Genomic DNA, 13,410 nt, shown 5'->3' with positions numbered 1-13,410 from the left:
TACAAGAGACAAAGCGTGAGGGGAGGATTTAGATTTCGTAACACCAAATGCTCAGATTCCTGCTTATCACCGTATTCCACATGTATCTCAAAGTCTGCTTTTTCCCTTTTGCTGGGAAAAAAAAATCACATGGCATTTAAGGCTGTTGGCTGTAGTAATTGTCGCCTTTTTCCGGAGGGATATTACAGGGTCGACAGATCTTTACGCAGTCCCCTGCTATGAAGAAGTCACAGGGGTTCACAGCAACAGGGGATATAACCGTGTGAGAACATGGTGATTTACAGCCGCCTGTCCCACCTGTGACTGCCTGTTTGCCATAAACTGAGGATAAATGGGTTCGGGGGGTTGAATCTGGGACAATCCACAGGCAAAAATTCACAGCTTAAAGTATAATTGTGGTCTGTATTCATAACCTCCACTGTCATTTCTTTTGGTAATGATAAAGTGCACTCTGCTGGGATCTGGGAACCCTGCCGAAGCTACGATGTCATCTGACGGGGCAAGAAACAACTGGACAGGCTGTAAAAGAGCCATCTCTTAAATCAGATTATTTTGATTCATTTTCTTAAGTTTTCATGAAAACATATATTAGGTTCAATCACATTTTTAGTTTGGTTTACAGCTATCACCATCTGTGTGTGCAGTTACCATACTCACAGGTGGGTGCTGGACTGCATGTTTTTATGGTCCCAACTGCTACTATTTTCCTTCCAAGAACCGATAATGTTAAGCTAACATCCTTGGCAGAAATTAAAAAGTCACTGAAATGCAAAATTTGTATATCAGTGTAAACTTCAAGCAGTTAAATCTGCTTTTAAAGAACAGACATTTTTGGTTTGGGAGGAAAATGTGATAACAAAGAAAAGTGCGTTAACCCAGAAATGAGCTAATTTGGCTACTCATCTGTCTGTTACATTATTGTTTGTCTAGTATTTGTCAAAAAAAATGTTTTTTATGATATTTTTGTTTTAAAAGGTTACATGTTGTTTGCTTTTAGTTTTAGATTTGTCATGAAAAAATGTCATCAATATTTTTCAACGAATTTAAAATTGATCTAAAAAAACCTTCTTTACTGAAAAATTAATGAAAAATTAAAAGCAAGCACACCTAAAATGTTGATAATAACCTCTCACTGCGCAGAAAAAATATGCACACAACTGCAGTAAATACACTCAGTCAAAGTTGAACCACGCAGACGCCATGATGGAAGTAGGTTCTTGTTGTGTAAAAGTGATGCCAAAACATGTACTTGTAGCTAGGCATTCTTGCATGCATGCATGCATGTGGTTGTGTTATGTGAGGATGTCTGCGAATGGAAACCAGGTGCTTTTGTGCTCTGCCAAGACAGGCTTGTTGTTGCATCGTCAGCTCGGTGTGTCTAGAAGTAGCTTAACGAGCTCAGCAGGACCCCTCACATCAAACACTCCGCTAATGGCTGATAAACTCATTGGGCTTGGTCAGGCCGGACAACAAATGGGCACGTTTACGTTCGAGGCAGCACAGCAAAACCTCAGTGTGCTTCTCAGGCCCTCCATTCAGAATCCAGGCCAGCTATTTTCATGAGATGTTAAGAGGAAACGGGTTTTCTGGTTTACGGGAAAGCAATAAAATGTCAAATCCTTGACTGGTCAAAGCAGCAGCTTGTTTAAAAAAACGAGAAAAGAAAGACTTTTGTGAGGTGAGGAATGACAAATGCAGATGGGAAGAGACACACTGGTGTGATGTCATTACATTTCCGAGGAGCTCGGGTAGACGAGGAAGGGTCAGCACTGTATAAAAGAAGTGACTAGTGAAACACACACCAAAGAGCTTATCAGGACAAATCAGCAGAGTGATTTGCAGTGATTTACCTCATATGGAAAAGGGAGTAAATTTTAAACAGATGCTGTGGTTCATTTGCAGGTTGTTAACAACACAGTAGGTTGTCTTTCCTTTGAGTTTTCTATGATTGCCTGCAAATACTCTCCAGACAACTTTAACCAAAAACTAATAATACATTTTACACATACAGTTTGAGTTACTGGCCCCAGCTTACTTCAGCAAACCTTTGTGCTTTCCCTGCATTTATTAAACGAGATGAACACGTGTATAAGAAATGCTGCCAGGATGAGCCTGGAAGAGAAGAATAAAAGACCCAAGAGGCACATGAAGGTTTTGAGGAGTGAACTTTAATGGGATAATGATTGTCTTTGTCGGAGGTCAGATATTTAATTGGTTTACAGGACAAAAAGCACAACCAGAGCCACTCCTACATTCACTCGGCCAACTAAAACTCTCTATATTAGATAACACCATCATTGCAGAAAAACCCCAAGAACCACTTTTAGCAGCTCAGTCTAACAGGGGTCGTTACTTTTGACGAATGACAGACATTTTGCTTTTCAAAGGTTGGGCGAAAGGCTACCACATATTATCTTTCTCATTTCGTCTGAACACACTGTTCCCAACGAACCGTTTTTATCTCTACCTATCAAAAGGATTTATTGTTCTAGCTGAGTAAAAAATTCTTTCTCTCCTTTCTCTTGCATCTGGGCAATCTCTTCTCTCTGATTATGCTTTAGCTGGTTGAGATCAGTGTTACTCTCCGGGAGAGTAAAAGTGACCTCAGTCTGACTCATTGGTCGGCATCCATCCGCTCCTCGGGCCCTACGACATGCACAGACTGACGGAGAGGCTGACAGAAGGACAGACTGGCATGGTGCTGCTGGGTAGACGTACAGATGAACAGAGAGATAGAGGTACAGACAGGCAGGGTCCTAAGGTTGCCCCGTGACGAAGGAAGGAGGCAAATTAGTGCAGGAGGGAGGGCGGACTGTGACCTTACTGGCCAGACTCTTAGCAAACGGGGTCACTGGGCTACAGCCGACATCACAGCGTGCTAGTTGTGGAAGCAGCCAATCGCTTTCCTATGTAGATCCTGAAAAGAGAAAGCAGTAACTGGTAATTGCCCATTTGCTAAACCCCTCCCCAAAAACAGCAGCACCCCAATTATAGCTCAGAAAGTGTAGCATTGTGCACGGGGTTGCGGTATGAGTGAACAGTCTCTGAACAGTTTGGAGGTTGGTGTCTTTTTTTAGCGTAAAAAGCACAAGACCAAAAGTGGAAGGAATGAATTAAACAGCATGTTTATCTGCAGCCATTAGCATCTGCATAACTAGCTTACAACATGTGGTAACGTTGCTTCCTAAGCCAAGGACTACCTCATTAACTGACTACATTCTGTGGAGTTACAGCTTACATTGCAAAAGCCTTGTTCATTTGTAGAACATCGACTATGGAGGAATTTCCTGAATGTGCGCAAGCAGGGATGCTATCAGAGTGTATAAGCTAACGTTAGCATCTCTGCCCTGCCCCAATTTGGATTTGGGTAAGTTTTAACTCCAGCAACACCCGCAAGCCACATCATAAATATTAGTCTACCCGAAAATATGTTCACCAAACTCATTGGATGGCAATCATTTTAAAAGTCTTGCAACGTTAAAAGTCTGAGAATACTATTTCAAAATATGAACACACAGCTAAGAGCCAAGAGCAAGAAGCTAAGCTAAGCAGGGTTATGTTTGAAAAAAGTAACTCCTGCGATACAAAAGCAACTCTGTTTATTTATTTCCCTCTTCTACACCGATCATCAGATGGTAAGGATGCTAACTTTTGGACCTGGAGCCCTGTAGCTTTAGCCGCACTTCATCACAATATCACATATGGAGCCGTAAGATAGATGTAAGACTCCTTTTATGGGTTTTTTGTTGAGAAACAAGTCAGCTGGAAACATGAAAAGTCAGTCAGGGGCAGGGTTTTCAACCAGTTCATGGAGTTAATGTCAATTAGCTTGCAAGCTACAGTTGATAAAATCTGCCAGTGTCGGTTGTCATTTCCACCGGGAAAATTAATGGTTGCCAGCTAGAAAAAGGAGCCTCTCTTGTCTACTTCTGTCTGAAATCAAAGACCCATTGTTTATAAAATTACTAAGGATTTCAAGTGGTTCATCTTCCGTCGTTATCATTGTGCTTATGTACCATGTGAGAATGAAAAGCTTGACAGGCGTTGCAACAGCAATTAAGGGGGGGTGGGCCAGTTGTTCCAGTGATGTAATGCATTTACCTCAGATATGAAGGTAGCATAAAATGGAAAACAAATGTGTGCATGTCTCACCCGACTCCGAGTGTGAGCAAGTGTGAAGCCAGCAGTGAGGGGCCGAGGATGAGGAGAACATCGGAGGAGAAGATTCCTCTCTTCATCACCTCTGTCTTCCTAACGCTGAGGGAGCCCTGCTGCTTCGGGTGCTGAAACACGAACTCTCTGCAGAGAGAGAGAAGGAGGAGGACGAGGAGATAAGAGATGCAGTGAGAGGGAAGATAGAAAAGTGGGGGAAAAAAAATAAACAGAGATAATGAGAACACAAGAGAGAAGACTGCGAATGCAAGAAAGGTAGCGAAGCACTGACAGTCTGAGGCCATTAAGAGGTACTACCTGTCAAACAGACTTATTGTACTGCACAAGATTAAATGTCAAGTGTGGCAGTGTAAATAAAAAATGAAGGTGATTCATGTGTTTCTCAACACTCAATGGTATAAACAAAGTTTAAAACACAGCATTGGAACCTGCCGTCAAGTCAAACTGAAGAGACAAACTAAGACAACAACTAAATTTAATTTTTTTTGGTGGGGTTTTGCAAGCAAAACAGGCCTTTTTATTATTATTTTCAACTAGTGTCAAAAACAAAAAATGCAGAATGTTACTTTAATTAAATATGAATATATTTGTGCAGAGTTATGTAGGGCACCTATTTCTTCACAAATGAGCCCAGTGTCTCCTCTGGCAACCTCATGGTGATGACAAGAATCACTGCGCCGAGAAAGAGTTAAAGTGTGTTCCCATGAAACCACAAATAGTTTTTTCATATTTCTGTTTGTTCACAGATTAAACAAAAGAGATAGAACATGCTAATTGGTGAGCATTAGCAGCGCTGTTAGGCAGAATTTTGAACGTTAGAGAGAGCTAGGCTAGCTGTTTGCCCTGCGTTCAGTCTTTCTAAGCTAAGCTAATGTATCATATTCCGCCTCCAGCGGCATACTTAATGCACAGACATGAGAGGTATCGATCTTCTCATCTGACTCCAGGCAAGAAAAGTGCTATTACTTTAAAACTGCTGTCTTTATAAGTACTTACAAGTACTCTAACGACTTAGGGATGTAGCCGAATAAAACATCACAGCAAAAACAAGCAAGTGTAAAGTAAAATAAAACACAATCAGTGACTTTAAAGGAGCTGGTCTTACTTTGGTGGCATATTTTCAGGTCTACTGGACCAATCCCACACCCAGTCAGTGTCCCCTCGCCGCTCACCTTCCTCCTGCAACATAGATCAGGGATCAGATGGTGTGCAACAGTAGAAAAAGAGGAGGAAGAGGTGTAGACAAAGACGAGAAAATCAGGACAGAGACAGTGACGTTAACTTGTGCAAACTCAACAGATGGACACTGCTGATGCTCATAATCACTTGTGAGCATCAGAAGCCTTGTAAATCTCAAACAAACTGTGATTTAGCAAGAGCAACTGCTTGAAGACCGTTCAGTAAAACAGAAAACAACTTGTATGACTCTCTCTTGGGAGTAAGTGAGAAGAGATAGAAGCAAGTTTAATGTCTCAGCAAGCTGATTCTAGACTGTGCTGAAATAAACAACACATGTCAGTGTTAAGAGGATGAATACCTGTATGGTCACACAGTCACTGTCCTGATCACTAGTGGGTCTCGGGGAACCAGTGGACTGTGGAGTCCCCACCTGTGGAGGACTGTGGACAACAAAAAGACATTTACAATGTGGGCAAGATATGGAGAGACTGCAATTTGGGTTAAAACAGAGCGGAGAATGAAACTCATTATTGTGCAAATTATCCGTACACCTCACCGTGTAGCTCAGACCCTCAAACAAAACGAAGACCATGCAAAGAAGCTGCACCAGTACCTGTCTCTACTCCTCTCACACTCAAGCTGTGCCTCCAGAAGGATCCTCTCCAGCTCCCCCTGCAGGGCGGAGGAGATGCTGTCCTCCGGCCCTGTTAGACTATCCCTGCGGCTCACGGCTGCGATCAGCTCCTCCAGCTCGACCCAGGAGCCTGACGAGGAAACAAGACAAGCGGCAGAGTTTATAATGATGCTCAGGCTGTCAGCAAGGAGGCAGAGAGCAGGAGGGCTTCAAACACATATGTTAGACGGTAATGAGGCAGAAAGGAGTCGTGACGAGGAGAGTAAACAAACCTATGGCCTTAGATTTGAGTGTTTACATTGAGTGCAATATTTTTGCTGGTGCTCTTCTGAGAGTATGAATCAAATTATAACAAGATATGAGTGCTGGCCATCTAGTACAGAGAAAACAACTATTATAACAGAATTCTAGATAAATAATGTTTTTTAGAGTTTTGTGAGAAGCCAAATGGAAAAAAAAATCTTATTAATACACACACACATTTCATGTTTACATGATTTTGGGAACATCACATAGACTTACCTTAACCTTAACTTAATCTTACTCTAACTTTAACCCAAGTCTTCACCCTGAAATTTAATGATTTACATTATGGGGACTTAAGTAATACACGTCCACACACACACACACACACAGACACACACACACACACACACACACACACACACACACACACACACACACACACACACACACACACACTAAATCATTGACTCAGAAATGCTCAGAAAGATGCATGTTACATCCTTGCAACCTTACATCACTCGTCCAATTCATGTTTTTGAACAATTCCAATATTGCGATATTTGGAACAATATCATCTGTTTCCTTATAAAACGTTTTTATGTAGCTTTAGTTTGAGGTGGACAGTAAATGGACAGGTGTGTACTGTTGTCCACAGACATATGGTGACTTATAGGCGCCACAGATGTCCTGACATGACATGTCCTGAATGCAAGGAGGACACTGCACACAGGGGTGCTGTGTTACACAAATGTACGAAAACACACAAAGTACAAAAGCCAGAGTCTGTTTATCTCTTTATCAATGAGTTCTGGACACACATATGAATGAATGGACACGCGGGTTCACTGGGTACATGAGCAGGAAGAGATTTGCACATGCACAAACATACACACACATGCACACTGGTGTGTGTGGCGTGCACACACCCGCAGCCAAACAGTAGGGCAGGGCTAACTCAGCCTGACAGCATGCATGCTTACGTAAGATCTTATTTCTGTTAGAGATTAGCCATTCACCCTCTCCCTTCCTCCACTTGTTTCTCTGCTGTCATGCTGTCTGTATCCCTCTGTGACATAGGCAGCATTTACAACACATCAACACCTCATCTGCCTGCAAAAGTGTCCTTCCCTGTCATGTGATCTCCCTAATCTTCACTTTACCCAGGTTTTTGACACTGTGTAATCACACAAACAGCAGCAAGAGGGGGCGCAGAGCTGGAGGGAAGGAGGGGGCTGGGAGTGAGGGAGGGAGGGCAGAGTGGGGAAACTGTGCCATTGCCCTAGTTATTTTTCTACAGAGGGGAGTTATGACATAACGAGGGCCTTGTTGCCTGACTTATCTGTCACCATTCTGCAGCACTAAATCAGTTTCAATGGTGCAATCCTGTACACATTCATCTGCGGCGCTGCCAAATCAGCTTTATGTAATGTGGACAAGAGCTGGATGCTAAAAGACTCAATGAACTGCAGCACAACACATTCATTTTTGAATGTCTGCTTTCAGTATTGGGACTGTAGGGGTGGGCAGGTGTTTTAGGAGAGCAGGGGGGTCTTATGTTTTTTCCTGTCAGATTTATATTTTATTTCACCTTCTTTTTGCAAAGATTTACTGACAAAAAGAGAAATACGTATGGATCACAAAGGTGCATTTTGTCATATAACGTTGAAAGCAATCTACAAGTGTGTTCTCATCCAGCTACTTTACGCTTCTTTTCAATTTCTGCATAAAAAATCCTGTGTGAAAATGCTGGAAGCTCATAAAAAATGATGACATACTGCAAAAAAAAACCCTTTTTAGACTTGGCTTAAGTGGAAAAGATGGTGTATCGCTTCAAACCAAAATGTGAAAATGTGTGAGTGAATGAATTGTGACTACGAGAAGCATTTGACTTAAATGTTGCTACAGGCTCCACTGAAGAGACGATCAGCAGAGTGTAACATCCCTCACTTTAATACATGAAACAAACCAAAATGACATATTTTCCACATGATCGTCCGAGGTTTGACCGGCGCTCTTTTGAGCTTTCTTCTTCTTCTTCAGTGATTGAATGGCATCCAACCGGGGAATTGGCGCCAACGACTGTCTATCTTGATGCACCCAAGTCCTAGTAATAGCATTGTGAGTGGACGTTGCTTAATTAGCACTTTTTTTTGCTGACTTGCTGTAAATTTGATTAAAACGTGCACAACATTTGGATGGAAACTTGACTAAAAGCTGTTCATTTAGTCGCCCTTAATTAAAACATAGAGAGCAGCTGGAAATCTCTGTAAACATAAACACTTGTTATGTTTTTGGCAACTATTAATTCCAGTCTTTAAACTCCCAAATATCGATATCAGTCGGGCTATAATTTGCTATTTAAAGTATAACCTAAGCTTCAACCCCACAGTCATTTTCATACAGCCCCTTACCGTTCTGCTCCCCATAACATTGTTCCACATGTTCTACCCAGCATGCTATGTGCCAAGCAATGTGCACACAGCACAGTGGAGCTATAAGCGTCAGGAAATCTCCACATTTTAATTGGCTTACAGAGATACAAACAGGCAAACAGGTGAGTCAGGGAATCCGTTTACACAATAACAGTGTCTGTGGCAACAACAATGCCAACTCTGAAACTGCCAGTGTCTTCCTGCCTGTGTGGCATCTTCTCACACCTGATCTCAGTTAGACATGCTGTTAGTATCATGTGTGCAGCTGCAGTTTTGATATCTGCACATCAGACCTGCAAACACACTGAGCTAATGAATGAATGGGGGGGGGGGGGGGGGGGGGTCGTTGCTTATGCTGTTAACCACTCTGTTGATATGCAAATGAAATGAAATGTGCACACAAACACACACACACCAGCTTGACACTGATGTCGGTTAGCTGTTTAATAGCTGCATGTAGGCATAAAACATTACGTCATGGCTGTGAAATAAATAAATGAGCTGATGTAAGAGGAAAACAGCGGCCTGGGCCATGTAGCGCCGTCACTCACCGTACAGTCCGTCCTCTGGTGTCTGCGAGCCGGACAGAGACATGCTGGAACGCCGCCGGTGCTGGATGGAGGGAGAGAGAGCGGAGAGATGCTGATACTGGCCGAGGAGGACAAGCAGGTGCAATACGCTTCTTCCGTCTACGCTTTTCTCTCTGTCACTCTTCTGTTTGTTGTAGTCTAAAAAGGACATTGGGAACCGACGCTGCGCTAATCCGCCTCCCCTGCCCTCCCCTCGCCAGCCCTCCTCTCCTCCCCCCCCCCCCTCCCCACGTGTCAGGAGCCAAGAGGTAAACAAAACAAGCCGAGGGCGCAGTAGGTGAGAAGCCACACCGGCGACAAGGTGCGTGAGGGCGGCGGCAGCAGCAGCAGGTGTGTGCCCTAAAAACTGCCTCTCACTTACTATTAGTAGAAAGAAGCATAACATTTCTCATTTGCTTAGAGTTATTGATCAGATGTTTAAAATGCAAGAAACAAATGACAAGAATTAGAGAAACACCACTGAAACATTTAACTCCAATGTACCAAAATGCTCCAAAAATGTTCTCTGGCTCGCTGTTTAGGATGTTATTGTCATTGGGAGCTCTTAGAAAACTGGAGGCATGAAGTCAGGTCATGTTTAGGTAAACATTGAACAAGAGTTTATGAGTAATGAGTAATTGATGGCTCAATATGAATTGGCTTTTCAGGTTTAGAAATGTCGCTCTAGCTGGTGGTTATCCTTCCGATTTGATAAAAACAGTTACACATTTTAGCAATTCATCCAAAATACACACTTTCTAATAAAACATCAAGTCTAGAGTTAAATGTTAGGTTGTTAACTATTTCCTCAAACAATTAATGCTTCACCAGAGTGTCTACCTTACAGCTATCTAAAAAAGATAAATCAGGTGTCCTGCTGGAACAAACAGCCTGTAACCAGCTGCAGTCATTTGATGAAGCAACCTTTTGGACAATAACTCAAGGATTTCTAGAAAACACTGCAAGCTTGAACACAGTGTCCTCAAAAACAACTACAGCCCTGAACCCATTCCCACATCCCATCTTCTGCATGTGTTCACAAGAAATTTCACAGGAGACCAGCTGTTTTTATGTTTGTTGGGCACCAAATTGTAGGTGAGAGGTCAGTTTATAAGATTGTCACCTTGCAAAAACACCTTAAATCAACCTCTGAGGATCGTGAAAATCTGCACAATATTTAATGGAAATCTGGCCAGTAAAATTTCAGATTTGTTCACTTTCGGCACGCCATCACAAAGACCCTTCTCAAGTTGGCTTCTTCTTTTAAAAAAATCAAATAAATGGCTTCTACATGTAGTCATGTTGTGCAGGGGGGATGCAGATGCAGATCCATGGTAATAATATCGATAATATAGACCTGCATGCTGTTTTCTGTCAGGTGGAAGTACCTCGACTTACTCAGATCTACCAGAGCTTCGTGATAACAAAAGTCCATTCAGAGTGGAAATAACAGGTGCAAAATAAAAGAGCACAGAAATTATTTGAATATTAATCCTTTATATAATTATGGAGGAGACAGAGCTTTTTCCCTTCTGAGGAAGTAGTTGTAAAACAAAAATAGTTTTAGTGGCATAAACAGCAAACGGGACAAATATTTCAACATAAATGGTTCCAGGATATGTGATCTGCCGTGGCTGTGTGGAGATTGGCCTGTTTTGACACTAGATTCCCGGCCTGAATTATTATCCAATTCCAGCTCTGCGTGCCGGCCCCTTCACCCCGCTGTGGAGCGGCACACATCATTCATTTGTCAGGTTTGTGGATGGATTGTTAGACAATGGGCCCCTGGGCACAGGTATGCAGGCAGGCCTGTGTCGTTTTTCATTCGTTTTGCGTCTCTTTCAGGGATATTTTTCAGGAACATAATAACTCTTAACTGCTGCTGTTGGTTGAAAACGGCACCTGAACTTCAGTATTTTGTTACAATGATAACAAAAAGAGGCTGGCATGCCCAAAAGCCTCCTGCTATAACAAAACAATACTGACTTATTCCCAAAAATATTAAAACATGAAATGAATCTTGTTCTCAGCCTCACCTAAATCACATAATAAACAATACCTTGTTCAACATTAGACCTGAATGTAACAATCTGAACCTGAATGTAGCTGCATACAGAGAGCTTTGATCTTCAGTGCATACTTTTCTACATTAAAATCATCTTTCCTCACAGGCAAATCGATCAATTTTAAACTTTAACCTGTTTTGAATAATAAAAGTGAATCATACAAAATAAATTCTTCACCTCGTTGGTCCAGGGATGTCCACGCAAACTGCTCTAATTAAAGATGATGTTCAGGCGTGTGTCTGTTCTAACGCCAAATTATTTCACATTCATCAGTTGTATTAGAAGCTGTAATGCTTCCTATAATAAAATTAGTTTAAGGTTATTGCCAAAGTGTAGAAAATATTAAAAACACACTCCCTGCTTAATCTTTGGCAAGCTGCAAAGGCTGGAGAGCCTTTGATGTGTGCCTGCAAAACATCAAATGAAATGGACCAAAGCAGATCAGGATGTTCATGGTTGCCGCATCATCACTTTATCAGCATCATATACCTGGAGAACATGTGAGAGCTCTGCGCTATATTTAAACTTGAATGAGATGAGGAACGTGTTTCAGATTTGTCTATTTGTATTTGTATCGAATGAGCCCTGTGGCCAGTGATTCATCTATTTGTGTGGCATTCCTTTAAGACGCTTGGCATCGGTGACATCAGCATCGCACAGACTCAGTGCTGGATTTCATTCATGTAGCCAAGAGCAAACAGAGACATAACGCAGGAGGATGCACGCTCTCATGCAAGAACAGTGCTCATCATCACAATGTTTGCACCCCTTTACTCTGATGCTTGCTAATAATTCATTGAAACAACGAGGCTCAAATGAGACATTTGAGGGAAACTGTTTTTCATTTTTTTTCTTTCCTGACTCATTTGGAAAGTGTGTTTTAATTTAACCTTGTCTGATACTGTAAGAACAACATCACCACCTGGTGGAGAGAGCCACTAAAAAGCACACGTCCTGAGGCAATTTCAGTTACCAACATCAAAATGAAAACTTTCATATGTTACGCAGCTCTGCGGCGATTGAACTACGACTGCTTTAGATCCTCAGATCGTTTTCCATGACTTACAGAGGAAGACCAAGCATTTCGAATGATTCAATGCATTGTTAGTGCCTTCTGATACACAGCAGCAGCCAGAAACCTCTCCACTTTCACTGTCTATCTCCCCACCCATTTATTATGTTGCCAAGCAGCATTTCTCTCCTGACCTCCAGCCTTGTTTCTAGACGAGGGGACAGACACGGAGAGTCATTAATCGGCACAGAAACAAAGCAGGAAAAGTTCCCTCATCCATCAAAGGAACTTAAGATCTTTGACGATGTCCCGGGCCCGGCTCGGATCAAAGAGGGAAATGCCAGATGCACTCGGGTCCGGCAAATGACTTCCCGCCTCCTTCATCCATCATGCTTGAAACTGGGATAGCAAAATAATAAAATCTTTTCAGGTAATGGCCACAGTTAGAAGTCGCCATTAGACACGTCCCCTAAACTACAACCTTGTATTAGGCTGTGATTGATGACCTGATCTGAGTGTACATTAAAGGATCTGCTTAAAATTCACCTTTCTGTAGCGGGTCAGACACTGAGGCTGATTAATGAATGCCTGTGAAACTAGTGGTGTTCTTCTGGTTGCTCTGTGGGCACTACGAAAACATGCTCTGGCTGGCTAAGGGGAGCTTTTTGGAATATTTTTGATAAATAATAATTACATTTCCTGGACTCACCCCAAGAGGACGGTGACTGATTCACGTGGGCAACACAAAGAGAGAAGAGAAGGAGAGACACACACAGAAAAATAGATTTAAACAACAGCTGCGATGTGTCATACGCACACGTTAGCATAACAAGGCTAAGAGCCATGCCAGCGGCTCTGGGAGACTGTAGCTACTTACAAGCTACGCAGTGCTGTGAACCAAGACTAGACCCACTATGACGTCACACCCAGTGCTTTGTGGACGACTGTTTTGAAGCCTCACACTTGGTATTACAGCTGTCGTCATCTTGGTTTTCTGGATCCAGAAGTGACCGTATTTGGACGGGAGGGTGGAGCTGTGGAGGATTCGCATTGCAACGTCTCTATCCTGTTTGAATCTGACTGAGAACCTGAGGACACA

At 42.4% G+C, this 13,410-nt stretch overlaps 1 protein-coding gene across 1 annotated transcript; it reads right to left on the bottom strand.

Annotated features, from left to right (window-relative positions):
- Nucleotides 1-2,175: 2,175 nt before the first annotated feature.
- On the bottom strand, nucleotides 2,176-9,364 carry zgc:73226 (uncharacterized protein LOC402792 homolog). The gene is made up of 6 exons (XM_041960738.1): nucleotides 9,216-9,364; nucleotides 5,966-6,116; nucleotides 5,711-5,792; nucleotides 5,279-5,352; nucleotides 4,153-4,299; nucleotides 2,176-2,917 (listed from the first exon to the last, which is right to left on the bottom strand). The coding sequence occupies exons 1-6, from the start codon at nucleotides 9,256-9,258 to the stop codon at nucleotides 2,869-2,871; spliced, it is 546 nt and encodes a 181-aa protein (XP_041816672.1). The 5' UTR covers nucleotides 9,259-9,364; the 3' UTR covers nucleotides 2,176-2,868.
- Nucleotides 9,365-13,410: the final 4,046 nt, after the last annotated feature.

Source organism: Chelmon rostratus, chromosome 19 (genome assembly GCF_017976325.1).
Source record: "Chelmon rostratus isolate fCheRos1 chromosome 19, fCheRos1.pri, whole genome shotgun sequence".
NCBI classification, from domain to species: Eukaryota; Metazoa; Chordata; class Actinopteri; order Chaetodontiformes; family Chaetodontidae; genus Chelmon; species Chelmon rostratus.
The sequence above is the reverse complement of the archived record's forward strand: the minus strand, read 5'-3'. Positions and strand labels throughout refer to the sequence as shown.